The sequence below is a fragment of the Tachypleus tridentatus genome, chromosome 13 (assembly GCF_004210375.1).
Source record: "Tachypleus tridentatus isolate NWPU-2018 chromosome 13, ASM421037v1, whole genome shotgun sequence".
Classification (NCBI taxonomy): domain Eukaryota; kingdom Metazoa; phylum Arthropoda; class Merostomata; order Xiphosura; family Limulidae; genus Tachypleus; species Tachypleus tridentatus.
Genome location: NC_134837.1, coordinates 61807404 through 61821129, shown reverse-complemented (window position 1 = coordinate 61821129; position 13726 = coordinate 61807404). Strand labels below are relative to the sequence as shown.

The 13726-nt window shown below is 35.3% G+C and overlaps 2 protein-coding genes across 5 annotated transcripts in view; both read right to left on the bottom strand.

Moving 5' to 3' along the window:
- The window catches only part of LOC143240012 (endochitinase-like), a 38893-nt gene that overhangs the window by 21883 nt on the left and 3284 nt on the right, over window positions 1-13726 (bottom strand). The window contains exons 2-3 of one of the 4 annotated variants that reach the window (XM_076481768.1): window positions 7250-7397; window positions 2589-2636 (exon numbers count right to left, since the gene is read on the bottom strand). The exons of 1 other annotated variant lie outside the window; for it this stretch is intronic. Coding sequence is in view for 1 of the 3 variants with exons in the window: in XM_076481766.1 (XP_076337881.1) it covers window positions 846-974 (129 nt within the window). In the remaining 2 variants the exon portion in view is untranslated. Of the gene's footprint in view, window positions 1-845; window positions 1003-2588; window positions 2637-7249; window positions 7398-13726 lie in introns of those variants that run through there. 2 more of the 4 variants (XM_076481767.1, XM_076481766.1) reach the window with 2 other exon arrangements.
- Window positions 10551-11246, bottom strand: LOC143236156 (zinc finger MYM-type protein 1-like). The gene is made up of 2 exons (XM_076474440.1): window positions 11006-11246; window positions 10551-10912 (listed from the first exon to the last, which is right to left on the bottom strand). The coding sequence occupies exons 1-2, from the start codon at window positions 11244-11246 to the stop codon at window positions 10551-10553; spliced, it is 603 nt and encodes a 200-aa protein (XP_076330555.1).

Genomic DNA, 13726 nt, shown 5'->3' with positions numbered 1-13726 from the left:
ATCACCACCCACCGCCAACTCTTGGGCTACTCTTTTACCAATGAATAGTAGGATTGACCGTCACATTATAATGCCCCCCACGGCTGAAAGGGCGAGCATGTTTGGTGTGACGGGGATTCGAACCCGCGAATTACAAATTGAGTGCTTTAACCACCTGGCCATGCCGGGTCTCTTTCTAAGTGTTACTATTGTGAATAAACTATATTTTTTGTTATTGAACCGTTACTGTAGTGGCGTCTTTATTTTAGACTGTTACACACTGATAAAAATGTTACCCACTTGAAATTTATATAAATCATTTGTATAAGTACTCATAAATAATTTTTTTCCTTAACCTAATTTTCTTTTTGTTGTTAGATATGCTCAAGAAAAAGCATAAGTAATTATGAACGAACATGTTACTTTAAATATTTTTAATATTTTATTACTAGATGTGCGGATAAGTGTTAATACACACACACATACTTTTTTATTACATTCTATGACAAAGTCTTTGTAAACTAATATTGGACCCGAGCTTCAATAAGAATAAAACATTATGGACATTTTAAGCCTTTTACTAGACTATACTACACTAGTTTATTCAAACAACCGATCTCTATTTCAAATTCAACTTAATATTTAATAGTAATCGAAAATAGTTTACTCTCGTATTAAAATAATTTCACACTGTAATAATCCATAGTATATATCATAAGTTTTTCTCCTAAACTATTTCACGTTCTTGAATTAATGCACAAATAGTAGATTGTACTGTAAAGGCGCATTGTATTCCACTTGTAATTTACAATAAAAGTAGTAGCATTACTTAAGAGTATTCATAAAATAAAATTATTTGCACTTACCATTAATATTTGTTGCCGTCTATCGGCAGGTACTATTTCTTGTAAGCTACAGAACCTCTTTCTTCTCATGAACCTTTCAGAGTACTCTCGATAAACGTGTTTTAAACCAGTTTTACGAAGGTCATACATATTAAAATTGACCAAGATTTACAAAGAGATTAGCGCCATCTTTCATACTTCAGTCGAATATCGCATTGCACTATTACATTTTCTTTAAGAGAAACAAATAAATTCATATTATACATACATTGTTTTAATTAATTAAAATAAATCATTATTATCTACAATTTAATCTAGTTTGTAATAAATGGCGTCTACATAGTTGCTTGGAGCCAACTCTCATTCATTAAATGTTTCCTAACATTTTTCTTTTTCAATATTTTTACAGATTCAATAAGATTTTTATCGAGGTCAGAGTGCAAGAAATAAGAATAATTCCTAAGTCAACTTCTTGTCTACAGACTTGCGTATGCTGATAGTTCGGCCAATGAAGGTATCCTCGAGTTTCAAGCTTGGTTTGAATCTTGGTTGTGCCCTCCTAGGACGTTATGGCCATAAAGGTGGTCAACAACTATCTTGGAACCCTACCATGTTCCATTCACTACCATCTGGTTGCTACACTAAACAGATCCTTGTTCTAACAAGAAAGAAATAGGGAGAGAGGTATCCATACTAATAAATGAAATAATTGATCAAACACCCTGTAGTCACTAATTTAATTGTTCCCAATGTGCACATTGTTTTAACATCAACACCTATTATCCATTATGAATTTCTTGAGCTACATCTAAACACAGAAGAAAGTCATTAAACCTTGCCGTGAAGGCGTTACTTCTCGCCACTGGTCCTATATGAATTGTCTGCATTATAACTGGCCTTGTGATAAACAGTATTGAGAATACATTCAGAAAGCCGTGCGCTTTATGAAGTATTTCAGTCTGGATGAATGAAAATGAAATAATCAAATACAAATTGAGTATACCAACTCTACATATGCTCTGTGATACGTTTAATCATGTTACATAGATAATTTCACCTTACAAACTCAGATTTCAATTTGAATCGATTGAAATGTTTCTGACCAACACTTATATATCACTGGCCATTCTTGATGACGAAAAACCCACTTGACATAAAAAGATACCTCAGAACGGCTGGTATGGGTATTAACACTTTTACTAATAAAGCAGAAAATAACGTTTTGACCCATACCAGCCGTTCTGAGATACAAATCACTGGTCAAACTGTGTTTTCCTGCTCATGTAATATGACTGTAGCCATTATCACTTTCCACAAAATCCGTTACCTACCAATTGTTTAATGTCAAAATTAAAACTTCCCACACATACATTAATGAAAACAACAGCCACAGTTTCTTTAAATAATGCCTTTTGAATAATTATTGTCGTTAACTTTGTAACTCGAAATCTTAACATTCTGATCAAATTCTCATTTTATCATTCAAACGCTGCCTACCAGTTGTGTTTTCAGTGACTGATATATTTTGTATTGTACTACACTTATAAATAATCTTGAGTAAAGTTTCGTGTGTAAGCAAAACTCGCATACATTCATACGTACTTCCCCCAGTGGGACAGTGATGTCTGCAGACTTACAATCCTAGAATCCGGATTACATTAGTAACTTTCGTAAGACCACATTAGATATATGTTCCATTACTCTAACAACCTACTCAGTTACCTTCACAAACTGTTATTGGGTGGTCACACATTGGTAACTTACCTTCACAAAATGTTATTGGGTGGTCACACATTGGTAACTTGCAGTCCTCTGTGAGTAATGAAAAAGTCAACAGTTTTAAAGGACTTATAGACGAAATAATATGTTGTGGAAGTTAGTTGAACTAGTCTATCCAGCCAAAATTTATGTGGACAGAATTAATATTCATCTTATGCCTACCCCATACACCAATATACCTCAAAATGAATTTCGTCTCAATACGATAGTTTAGCAATTAATGGTTATTTACTATCTGGAACAGCTGTCAACACAGACCATTAAGACACTGTACCGCATAACGCAATTTAATATATTTATGTTAGTTGACACCTCTGGTAAGTAACTAGTGATAACAACAATAAAATAAGACAAACTCCACTGAAATTCTCAAACCCCCAATATGCTTTCTACATCTGTGGAGAATACAATTCTCACTATACATGGAGGAGTCATATACAGTAAATTACCTGCGTGAGACTTTCTTTTCAGCACTCTAAGTTGACGATTTTGACGGAATACCAAATTACTATTTTCCAATGAAATATGTTTTTTTTTTTTTAAGAGCAAGGATTGCGCAGCTACTTTATTCACAAGTTTCTCGACCAAGCAACTGTTCTACCTTGAGGTGATCGAGCAGATACCATAAAATCTTGCCTTTGCATTATCTTCCTGCATGGTAATGATTCAATGATTACCCATGTTAATTTTGGGTCTTTCAGTTACCCTTCCCACAACTCTTAATGGATAAATTTTGGAATCCAGTCATCAGTGAAACTGCCCTCTGTTTGGATCTGCATCATGAAATGCTTTTACTTCGACTCAGTGTTATATATCAGGATATTCAAGAAATGGAGATGGTCTCACCACGCAGCAAGACATGTTGTCTGCATTCCTGTTCCATTCTCAAATGATGCCACGTGACCGTATTGTGATTCAACATAGAATTATTCCTTAAAGGTTTTAAAGCCCATGAATTACATCAGTGATCCACATTTATTTTGAACTTCCTGCAATACAAGTGATATCACTAGGACTTAAATGAAGACTGAAACTGCCAACAGTTCTTTCTTCATTATGTAGTATCTGTAGTAAAGAGCTATGAATGTGCGGCTCATGCTGTCACTCTTTCAGTCTCATCTTGCAACTACAACAGCACTACCTCAATTCTGCTGTATCTGGTATTGATATTCAACAGGAACTCACAATCTTTTCTTAGATACACCAGCATAGGAGCTTCAACTAAAACACACGCTGTAAGGAAAATAACGTGTGCTAATACTCCACTCCGCATCTGAAACGTCATCAGCTTTGCTTGTTTGTTTTTGAATTACGCGCAAAGCCACACGAGGGCTATCTGCGCTTGTAACCCTTAATTTTACAGTGTAAGACTAGAAGGAAGGCAGCTAGTCATTAACACTCACTGCCAACTCTTGGGTTACTCTTTTATCAACAAATAGTAGGATTCATTGTCACATTATAATGCACCCACAGCTGAAAGGGCAAACATGCTTGGCGTGACGAGGATTCGAACCCGCGACCCTCAGATTACAAGTCGAGTGCCTTAACCACTTGGTAATGCCGGGCCTACCATCAGCTTTAATGAAAGCAGATATTGATATGATAATCTTAGAAATATTGGCCATGAAACGTTAATAATATAAAACATATCTTGGAAAATACTGAAACTCTCAACTCTTCATGTTGAGACACCTTTTCTACCCCTTATGTGACCAAGATATTCTACTTGTCTACTTGTGTGTGTGTGCATTAATGCAAACATTCTTGGTTTAAACTTTAAATTAACCATTCTTATTTAATGAAATACAATAGACAGGTTTCTAAAAAGCAGAATTGAATGGTTATCCAAATACCAAGTCATTCTCTACACATACAAGGTAGATTTCACATTGCAGCTTCATCACTTTTTCACGAATAGTACAAGCCAAATAGTATGACTTGGAACATAAAAACAAACAATTTTGAATGCTAAAGGCCACTTTAGTCCTGCTCTCATCACCCACTTTCATTTTCTAGTATTCAGAGGCCAGACCTAGAGTGCTAAACCATTGGATACTTTTCAGTGCATCCACATGAATATGGTTGCATTGTCTTCGTCCTGGGTAAATCAAGCACTCATGCATTTGTTCTTCCTGACAATCACCACTGAAGATGACTATGCACTCTAAGAGGGCTGAATAATTCCATCTTTTAACACCTACTCTGTTTTGTTCTCGATATATTATTATTGATTCATGTCTGGTTGTTTAATCACACTCGTACTGCCAGTTTTTATTTAGTAACGAGTGATTGTAGTTCCATCCAGTAAGTCATTTGGTCACACAAATCTATTGTACTATTTAATAAACCAATCACTAAGATATTGTGTGTATTTTTTATAGCAAAGCCACATTGGGCAATCTGCTGAGTGATGTAGATCAGTAGACTTACCACCGTACAAGCGGGGACCTTAGACACTACCATAATACTGAGTACAGATTTCTGCGTCAGTCGTAAAATATTAACCTCAAACTCACTGTTAACTGAGTTTTAAGTTTCAGATGCGGTGGGATGGAAGAAACTTTAACTTTGTTTGTCATTCCAAGGACCATTACAATGGAAAGCTAAATTCCTGATTGCCTATAATAACAGAGCAATATCGGAACTTTGTCTCTCGATGGAAAGTCACTATTCATGCTATTGCTGCCTGCTTTGGGAACAGACAATTTTGTTTCAGCAAATTGGTTCACCAGCCATGCTACATGCTGCCAAACAACTTGACATCCTCCACAGTAAATCATGGCACACCACTTGCATAGACTTATGTACTGTTGTTTTCTCTGCAAGTTATGAATAAGCATTATACTTTTCCTGGGCTCATTCTGAGTAAAATTTGACTTATTTCTAACCAGAATTCAAAAGGTGTTGACAGAGGGTTTCTCAGGTGGATCTTTTCCAATATTGCAAATGTCAGATAAGAGGTCTACAACAACAAGTTTTATTCTGGTTCATATGTGCTATACACATAGACACAGCAGAATGAGGTTAGCGTTCCTTGACCAGTCTTCATTGAGTATGCTCAATACACTGCACTATCCATTAAATTTCTTACATCTCTTATACTAACCAGAAACTCCATTGCCCTGATATGTATATTTTCTGTTATAGACAAAGAACCAGCCAGTCTTGAAAAGGTTGGATTAAGCATAACATGCTTTGGTATAACCTGTCTGCTGCTCTCTTCCAAGTTAGAGGCCATATTCATCTTAAGTTCTTTTAATTTTCCACACAAGGGTAGAAACTTTAACTGCATTTATTGTGGCACAAACATCAGGGAAGCCTTCATAGCCTTTTCAATCAATGGGAATCAACTAGTCAGAAAGCACCAGCTCATTTCGATGGGAGGTATCCACTCAAGAAGAGTGAACCATGCTGAAACTACAATAACAGTTATAGCTTTTATTTTCCTCGTTTGTTTACAAACCAAAGCCACATTGTGCTACGTGCTGTGTCCACCCACATGATTTTAACATTGTGAATTTGTAAACTTACTATTGTACCATCAGCAGATAGGTTTATTGGAAATAGAATGTTAATACAGAGAGAATGTGTGTATACACTTTAGAGTTGAAATATAAATACTGCAAAAATTAGAGCACTTAAAACTTAGACAACAAGAATACACATAATGTATTTAAATATATTTTAGTAAAAACTAAGAACCTGTGATTATATGGGGGTCAATATTTTAAGCCACTGGTTGTACACGGCAGTTTGATTACTTCATATTAGGCATAAAATACATTGTCTCATCATGAGAACCAACTGGTCTTTTTTTTTTATAAATACTTTCAGATAACATTTTATGTTTCTTTAACCACTGATTTTGTAACTTTGTCTGTTATAAAGAACGGATCCTTGTTTAATTTTGCGAATTGGCAGGTATTCTTTAGCGTATGGATGACAATTACTCATGTAATCACTTTTCATGGAAATATCTCTTTCATTTCCTACGCCTGGTATTCATATAAATGAGCCATTACGTTTTCCAAATTTGGTAAGAGCTTTCTATTATTCTTGAAATAAGTTATAAGGTTTACCCTGAGAAGTATAATTATTATAACAACAAGACAATATAAGATTACTTATAGACGTTTGGAACAAGTCCAAATGATAATCCTTATGCTAATACCCTCTATTCTCAAGATCATTTGGTTGATAAGCGGACACATCGGGAATTATATCGTCTGGTCTGTTTTGAAATGAATTCCCAAGTTGAACAAAACGACGAAGATTCAATGTACGAACAACACAAACTCTGCATTGAAATAAAACATTATAGTGGTTCTTATCACTCAGGGTTTTAAATGAATTAAATTTATCTTAGAATTTGAATTTTTGAAAGTGGTTAAAGAGATATCGAAATAACTTATAATTAAACTAATTTCATCTTCCAAGAACTGCATTCTTTATGTAATTTCAATTTGTTATTTCCATATGAAAAACATGAGAACAGCTCATAATGTATGCATTGTTTCAAAATTTTATATAAAGTTCATATGAGAGCACAAGTGAAATTTTTTGTTGTTCTATAAGCTTACAAAGTTTGTAATCCACACTTACTGGTTAAAGCGTAAACACAGTATTTAGTTTAATTAAGTACTTACTGTTTGTTTTTAAGGGGAAAGCTACACTCGGGGGTATCTGTGCTCTGCCTACCACGGTTTCTAGTGTTGTAAATCCGTAGATATACTGCCGAGTCACTAAGGGGCTAGTGTTATAAGCCCCGAGATTTGTCACTGAGCCACAGGGGAGCTATTTTAAGCAAAATATATAGAAACCCACACTTAAACTATTTTATATACAATATATATTTGATTAAGTAAATTAAATACAGAAAACTTTTAATTTAAAATAGTTTCACTTGATATTCAATTGTTGTTAAAAACATCACTAAGCCATCATTATAAAATAACAGTGGAAGAGTTCATTTGTTTTTAAGTGTAAAGCTAAACAGTGGGCTATTAAGCTGAGTCTGGTACGGGTATCAGACTTCGAATTTTAGAGTTATAAGTTCTTAAGCTTAAAGCTGAGCCATCAGAGTGAAGCAATAAATGTAGGAGAATCAGACAGTTGAGATGTAGATTAGCAGCATGAGAAACTAGTGACTGTTAAATTGAAGTCTACTTTAAATCAACAGAACCCAAAGGCACTGATCTTCATATAATTGTAAACCTTTCTAAGTTGTCCAATGATCTGTAGAAATTAACTTCTATATCATTAATTTATAGACAAGTCTGATAATGAAAAATAATTAGATTTGGTTGGTTTGTGGCTACCTGGATGACAATGGTCTTAATGTTATTACAATTCACATGTTTTATTTTTTTATCATTGTAAAATCGACCTGATGTATTAGGCCTGTGGCTGAATAGCTGCAGCTAAAATAAGTTTTATGTGTGAAAAATGAAATAAGAATAGGAAATAAAATATGATAAATAAAATTTAAAGCGATTATAGAAGACTACGGAGCTCAAAAGAAATACTAAGTATAAAAAGTATCGGTAGAGAAATTAAATCATAATATAAAACATTTGTCAGATATGGACATGAATCAGGGCCACTTATAGAATATTTAGAGAGAAAAAAAACAGGTCTTTGATAATACCGCTTTATGAAATTACTTAGGGCCAGTATATGGTGCGGATGAAATTAGGTGGAGAAGATGACATAACCAAGGGTGGATGGATTTTAGTGGATTAATTCCTATTACAAACGGTGTAAAAGCCAGAAGAATAAAATGGGTTGCACCAAAGTGAAAGACTACCCAAGACTGTTATACCCGAAAGACCATTAAGAAGACCAAGGAAAAGTTGGCGAAATAATGTAACAGATGATGGATGTCTCCCATATCGGTATATAAGAAGGTCGCACAAGACGGGGAGAGATGGACACTTCGTGAGATCGAACAGTGATATTATATGATAGAAATAAAAGAGTATAACAGGAATATGTTTGAATGATGAAGACACTCGAAAGCTAAATCCACCTGACTCACTTTGTTTTCTTGACGATGTATATAGTCACTCTCAGAAGAACTTTAAAAGATTTAAACTTTGTAAGATTCAGATGATAATGATTAAAGATAAGCATGACATGCGATGGGCTACGTTTAATAGTGTTTTTTTTTGTGTTTTGATGAATGAAACGATTGGTCTTATTATTTTGCTATAAAATCGAAGTTTTGGTTTGTTTTGAATTTCGCGTAAAGCTACACTAGTCGTCCCTAATTTAGCAGTGTAAGACTAGAGGGAAGACAGCTTCTCATCGCCACCCACCGCCAACTCTTAGGCTACTCTTTTACCAACGAATAGTTGGATTGACCATCACTGTATAACGTCCCTACGGCTGAAAGGACGAGATGTATGGTGTGATGGGGATATAATCAAAGGAAAACGACATCAACTAAACGGCTATCTTCATCGATTCGAAACCTGGCAAAAAATAAATGCTGCGTGAAATAAAATATTGTAACTGGGTATTTGTTCCCTTTAGGTGCTTTGAACAGTATGTTATTACTAAAAGTAGAGCTTAGAATTGTACATCTGGAGCTGTATATCGATGTAAAACACATGGAGTCATACAACACTGGAGACATAAGTGTAGAGGACGACGTTTCGAAAATCTTCCGCCTTTCGTCTTTAGGTTTATTAAAGAATCTGAAATCAACTTGGTTAGAAAGGTATAGGTAATTCTGTTTTTGTAATACGTTGTAAGTAACCATTACATTTTAGAATATTCTGTGCGAGAGACGCTTTTGAGCGTAAATTAAAGTACATGGAACACAAGTTGTAAGCTCTTTATAACAGGCAATGTTGTTTAAGTGGCCCAGAATGGCCAGGTTGTTAGGGCGCTCGACTCGTAATACGAGTGTCGCGGGTTCGAATTCCCTCACATACCCGCCCCTTCAGCTGTAAGGGCAGGGCCGAATTAAGGGCAACTAATGCCCCAAGCACAGCCCCACAATGGTACCCCCGGCCCCTCCACTGTTTAACTGACAAGACATTGAGACTCAATAAATGCTGAAAGTGGAGTAAAAGTTTGAAAATTTATAACTCTTCTTCAGCTTTCTTCCACGCCAAACCACGCAACTATATTAAAAAAACAACTTTTTTATTTGTTTAACAGACTGGGCATGGATCAAAATCAAGTAATGACTGAGGCCTTTTATTTAGAAATGATGAGGGAAATCACTTCTTTGATTAATGATAATTAAAAAGAATTATTTTTCTGTATATTTGTTTTCACTCCTCTTCTACTCATCTGGGTTTCTAGTTTGTCAACAATTGTGCAGAATGTGCACCACATAGGTGGTGATACGAAATTTATCTTTGGCATTCAGATCTACTTCTTGTGCATCTTGGTCATTGAGTACCTTATTTCTGACACGTTTGCAAGTTTGAGATGCGTTGTAATCAACATCTGGTAGTATATTCTTTGCAACTGCTTCAAATCTTTCGAAGTCATTCCTCAAAGTACATAGTTGGTCAGCTAACGACCCGATCAGATCTGCACGTTTTAAATTCATATCTTCTCTTTGCAGAACTTGACTTGCTTTATGAAATTTTTGCAAAATCTCATCCCACATGATCAACAAATACAAATTCTAGCTCTTGCATCTTACTTGCACTATTGTCTGCTTCTCTTCTAGTGCCCCCTTTTGTAACTGGTCTTCAACTAGACATTATAAAGCTTCCAAAATCTTAAAGACTTAAGAACTGCTGTTGTTACCATAGCATGCATCATCCAGCTGTTATCAGAGATTTTAACACACTTTCATTTCCAAGACAAACTTTAAGAATTTTCCACTGGCTGGTTGAGGCTGAAAAAATGTATAGAGCAAATGCATTGTGCAGAAAAAATTAATTGCCACTTGACAGCAGTCAACAACTCTTCGGCCTACCAAATTTAGTGAATGGCTGCACAGGACACATATATGACAAACTTAATTTCTTCTAAAATCTTCTGCTGCATCCCCTTATAATGTCCAGATATATTAGCAGCATTGTCGTAAAACTGACCCCTATATTTTGAAAAATGAAGTTTGCAAACTTCACCTAAGTACCACAATACCTGGTTTGCCATTTCCTCACTGGTATGGCTTTTCAGTTCCAATAGGCTGTTCACTTTCAAGTATCGAAGTACAACCCTTAACTGATCTATATGTGATAGATTTGGCGTCCAATCAACTAACAAGCTAAAATAACCAGAAGAATTTACTTCATTAAGAACGAACGCGTGAACCTTCTGAGCCATTGGCTCAATGAGTTCTTCACAGGTGGTTTTGGAAAAGTAAAAAGAATTTCCTTTTCCAGAATTTCCATATTTTGAAATGTGCCCTGCTAAAAATGGATCAAACTGACTTATGAGCTCAAGCAGCCCTAAAAAATTTCCATTCTGCGATGAACAAAATTTTTCATCTGTTCCTCGAAAAGCCAGGCCTCGTTTAGCTACCGTACAAATAACAGCTATCACACGTTCCAATACAATTTCCCAGTAATTGCACTCTTCTTTAATTTGTTTCTCCAACTTCTGTCGCAAGCCTAAACCTTGTCTGCGAGTTATGTATGTTAGCAGAGTCTCGGTGAGTAGTGTGTCTTTCATGATGATCGATTATAATAATATTTTGCCAGTCACTGAACCCTTCTCTTTCAACAAAGCGCGAGGAAAATTTAGGGGCAAAAAGTTTACAAACAAAGCAGTAAACTAACCCTGTTTATGGTGAATACAATAACAACTCTCTCTTGTATTGCTCACCATTGGCTTTCACCTCAAAGAAAAAGTTTCTGCGAACAGTATCTCGTTGGTTTGCCACTATTGAAAGTCCAGCAAGATTTACCAAATGGCCCATTGTGGTGTTGACAGTCAGTGGGACCACAAGCAATCCAATAAGACACATCATCAGCAGAGAAATCAAGCCACAATCCTGGATCTTTTGCTTTAGTTTCTTCACCTTTTGTATAGTGATGCATTTTACCATATACAGTAAATTTTCATTTTCAGCAATTATTTCAACTTCAGACTATCTTGTAGAGTAACTTGCATCAACATTAACACTAGAGATATCACGAGAATTTAAGGCAAAGTGAGATCAGTTGTGAGACTTGTGCCAGTTGAGCCAGCCTGTGACACCTCAATATCTTCATGATGTTCTGACCTCGAAATGGACAAAGTGGTACTTGTAGGTGAGGAGCATGGTTCAACTTCAGTTTTGTCAAGAGTTAGATGCAGTACAAGTGACTTCTGATGGCGGAGATGGGTTTTGATTTGGAAGATCATATTGTGTAAGTTGAGTGAAAACATTAGTCAGCTTTCCAGTCTTGGCCACTAAATCCAAAGCCCTTTGTTGGTTCTTTTTTGTCAGTTTTATCTTTAGAGCACCATTTAATTGAATACGTTTAATCTTGTAGTTTGAAAAATACAGAAACAAAAATAAAAAAGAACAGAAGAACACTGAAATTCATAAAGAAAAACGTTGGTAAGACAGTCAAACATACTAAACTCCAGGTCCTCATTTAGACAAAAATTGTCAGAAAGTTATCCTAGGTCCTAGGTCCATCAGCACAAAAACATGAATTCATAAATATCTTTATTGATTTGCTGCATTCTAATTAGTTGAAAATCATTCGAGACTGGCTTCAATCCATTTTAGGAGAATTAGTTTTCAGTCATTGCAAAAGTTTTATTAAGGTTGTTGCTATGGTAATTGTATGCAAGAAGCAATGGTAATATGCAAATACATTTTGGGCCAAAAAGTATTTCAAAACAATTTGTGATCAGAAACACAAACTGTAGTAGCCTATATACACAGTGATTATCCTGTACTAGTACAAAACATAATATATAATCAATTGTATACTGTACTGCACATTAAACTACTAAATACTGGGTTAGGCCTAGGCTAGAGTACCTTAATCCTAATAAAATATTTGAAAAATGAGTTATAACCTCAACTTTGAGCTCAGTTTTGACCTGGGGATTTTAGATGAGACAACAAACCATACGTCAACAAAATAGGCATATCTCAGAAACTTTATACGCATGCCTGGATGCGAAGGCAAATTCGAAACGATAGTCTAAAATTGGGAATAGTCCAATTTATTATTCCAGGCTACAATCGCGTTTCCACTATACTTAACACTAACGTTAGGCCGAATGCTAATATATTGCGACTGAGGCCACTAAAGTTAACCCTAGTACTCAGTACTAACCTTGCTCACTTGAACTTGTTCAATTCATGCACATTTTCAGAAAATCCCAAATTCATTTGTTTAATTGTCGGTTCTTTACAATATCTTTGTATGACCACGGTGCCACAGTACTGTACTACTATTAGTAGTATAGTGTATACATAACGTTAAGAGTCACGATGTCGTACATTGTCGAAGTCTTACGCAATTTGACCTAAAAGGTCGAATTATCGCCTTTAGACTGTTCTGATCAGTCAATCGTTTTCCTGCTTTTTAGAAATTTAACAGAACACATACTGATCTGAATTTATAGTCGCAAAATAGTTGAATTACACCTGAAAGTTTGTCGTCGTTGTCTCTGTTTCTGTCTCGGATTATTCGTTCGTCCCGTTAAAAATATCACCAGAGGGCTGGTCGGGCCGGGACATTATGATGTCAGGATAGGATCAAGGAAGAAATGAGGAGAATATAATTGTGATCTCCACTTTTGGGTCTAAAAATGGCATATTTGACAAAATTTTGTTGACTATTTATGAATGGGAATAAAAAGAAAGGTGCCCAGTCTTAAATCAGATTTAAGACCGGGCACTCTTGTATTTATCCCCTAAGTAAGTCTCAGCTTCAGATCTTGTTTACATTATTACATAATCACAAAGAAATGCATACATGCCCAAATATTCTAATAGGTTACATCTAATCTATGAACGGTGGCATTGCTACAGTGGCATTCTTTTCTAATTTTTTTCTTGGTATGATAAATTTCAAAACATGTATTCACACACAAAGGAGGATTTTTTACAGCAAGTTGTTTGAAGCCAAAAAAATTACGACTCAGAAAAGCTTCAGTGAGCATGCTAAAATGACATCAATATCAAAGTATTTTAATCCATAAGT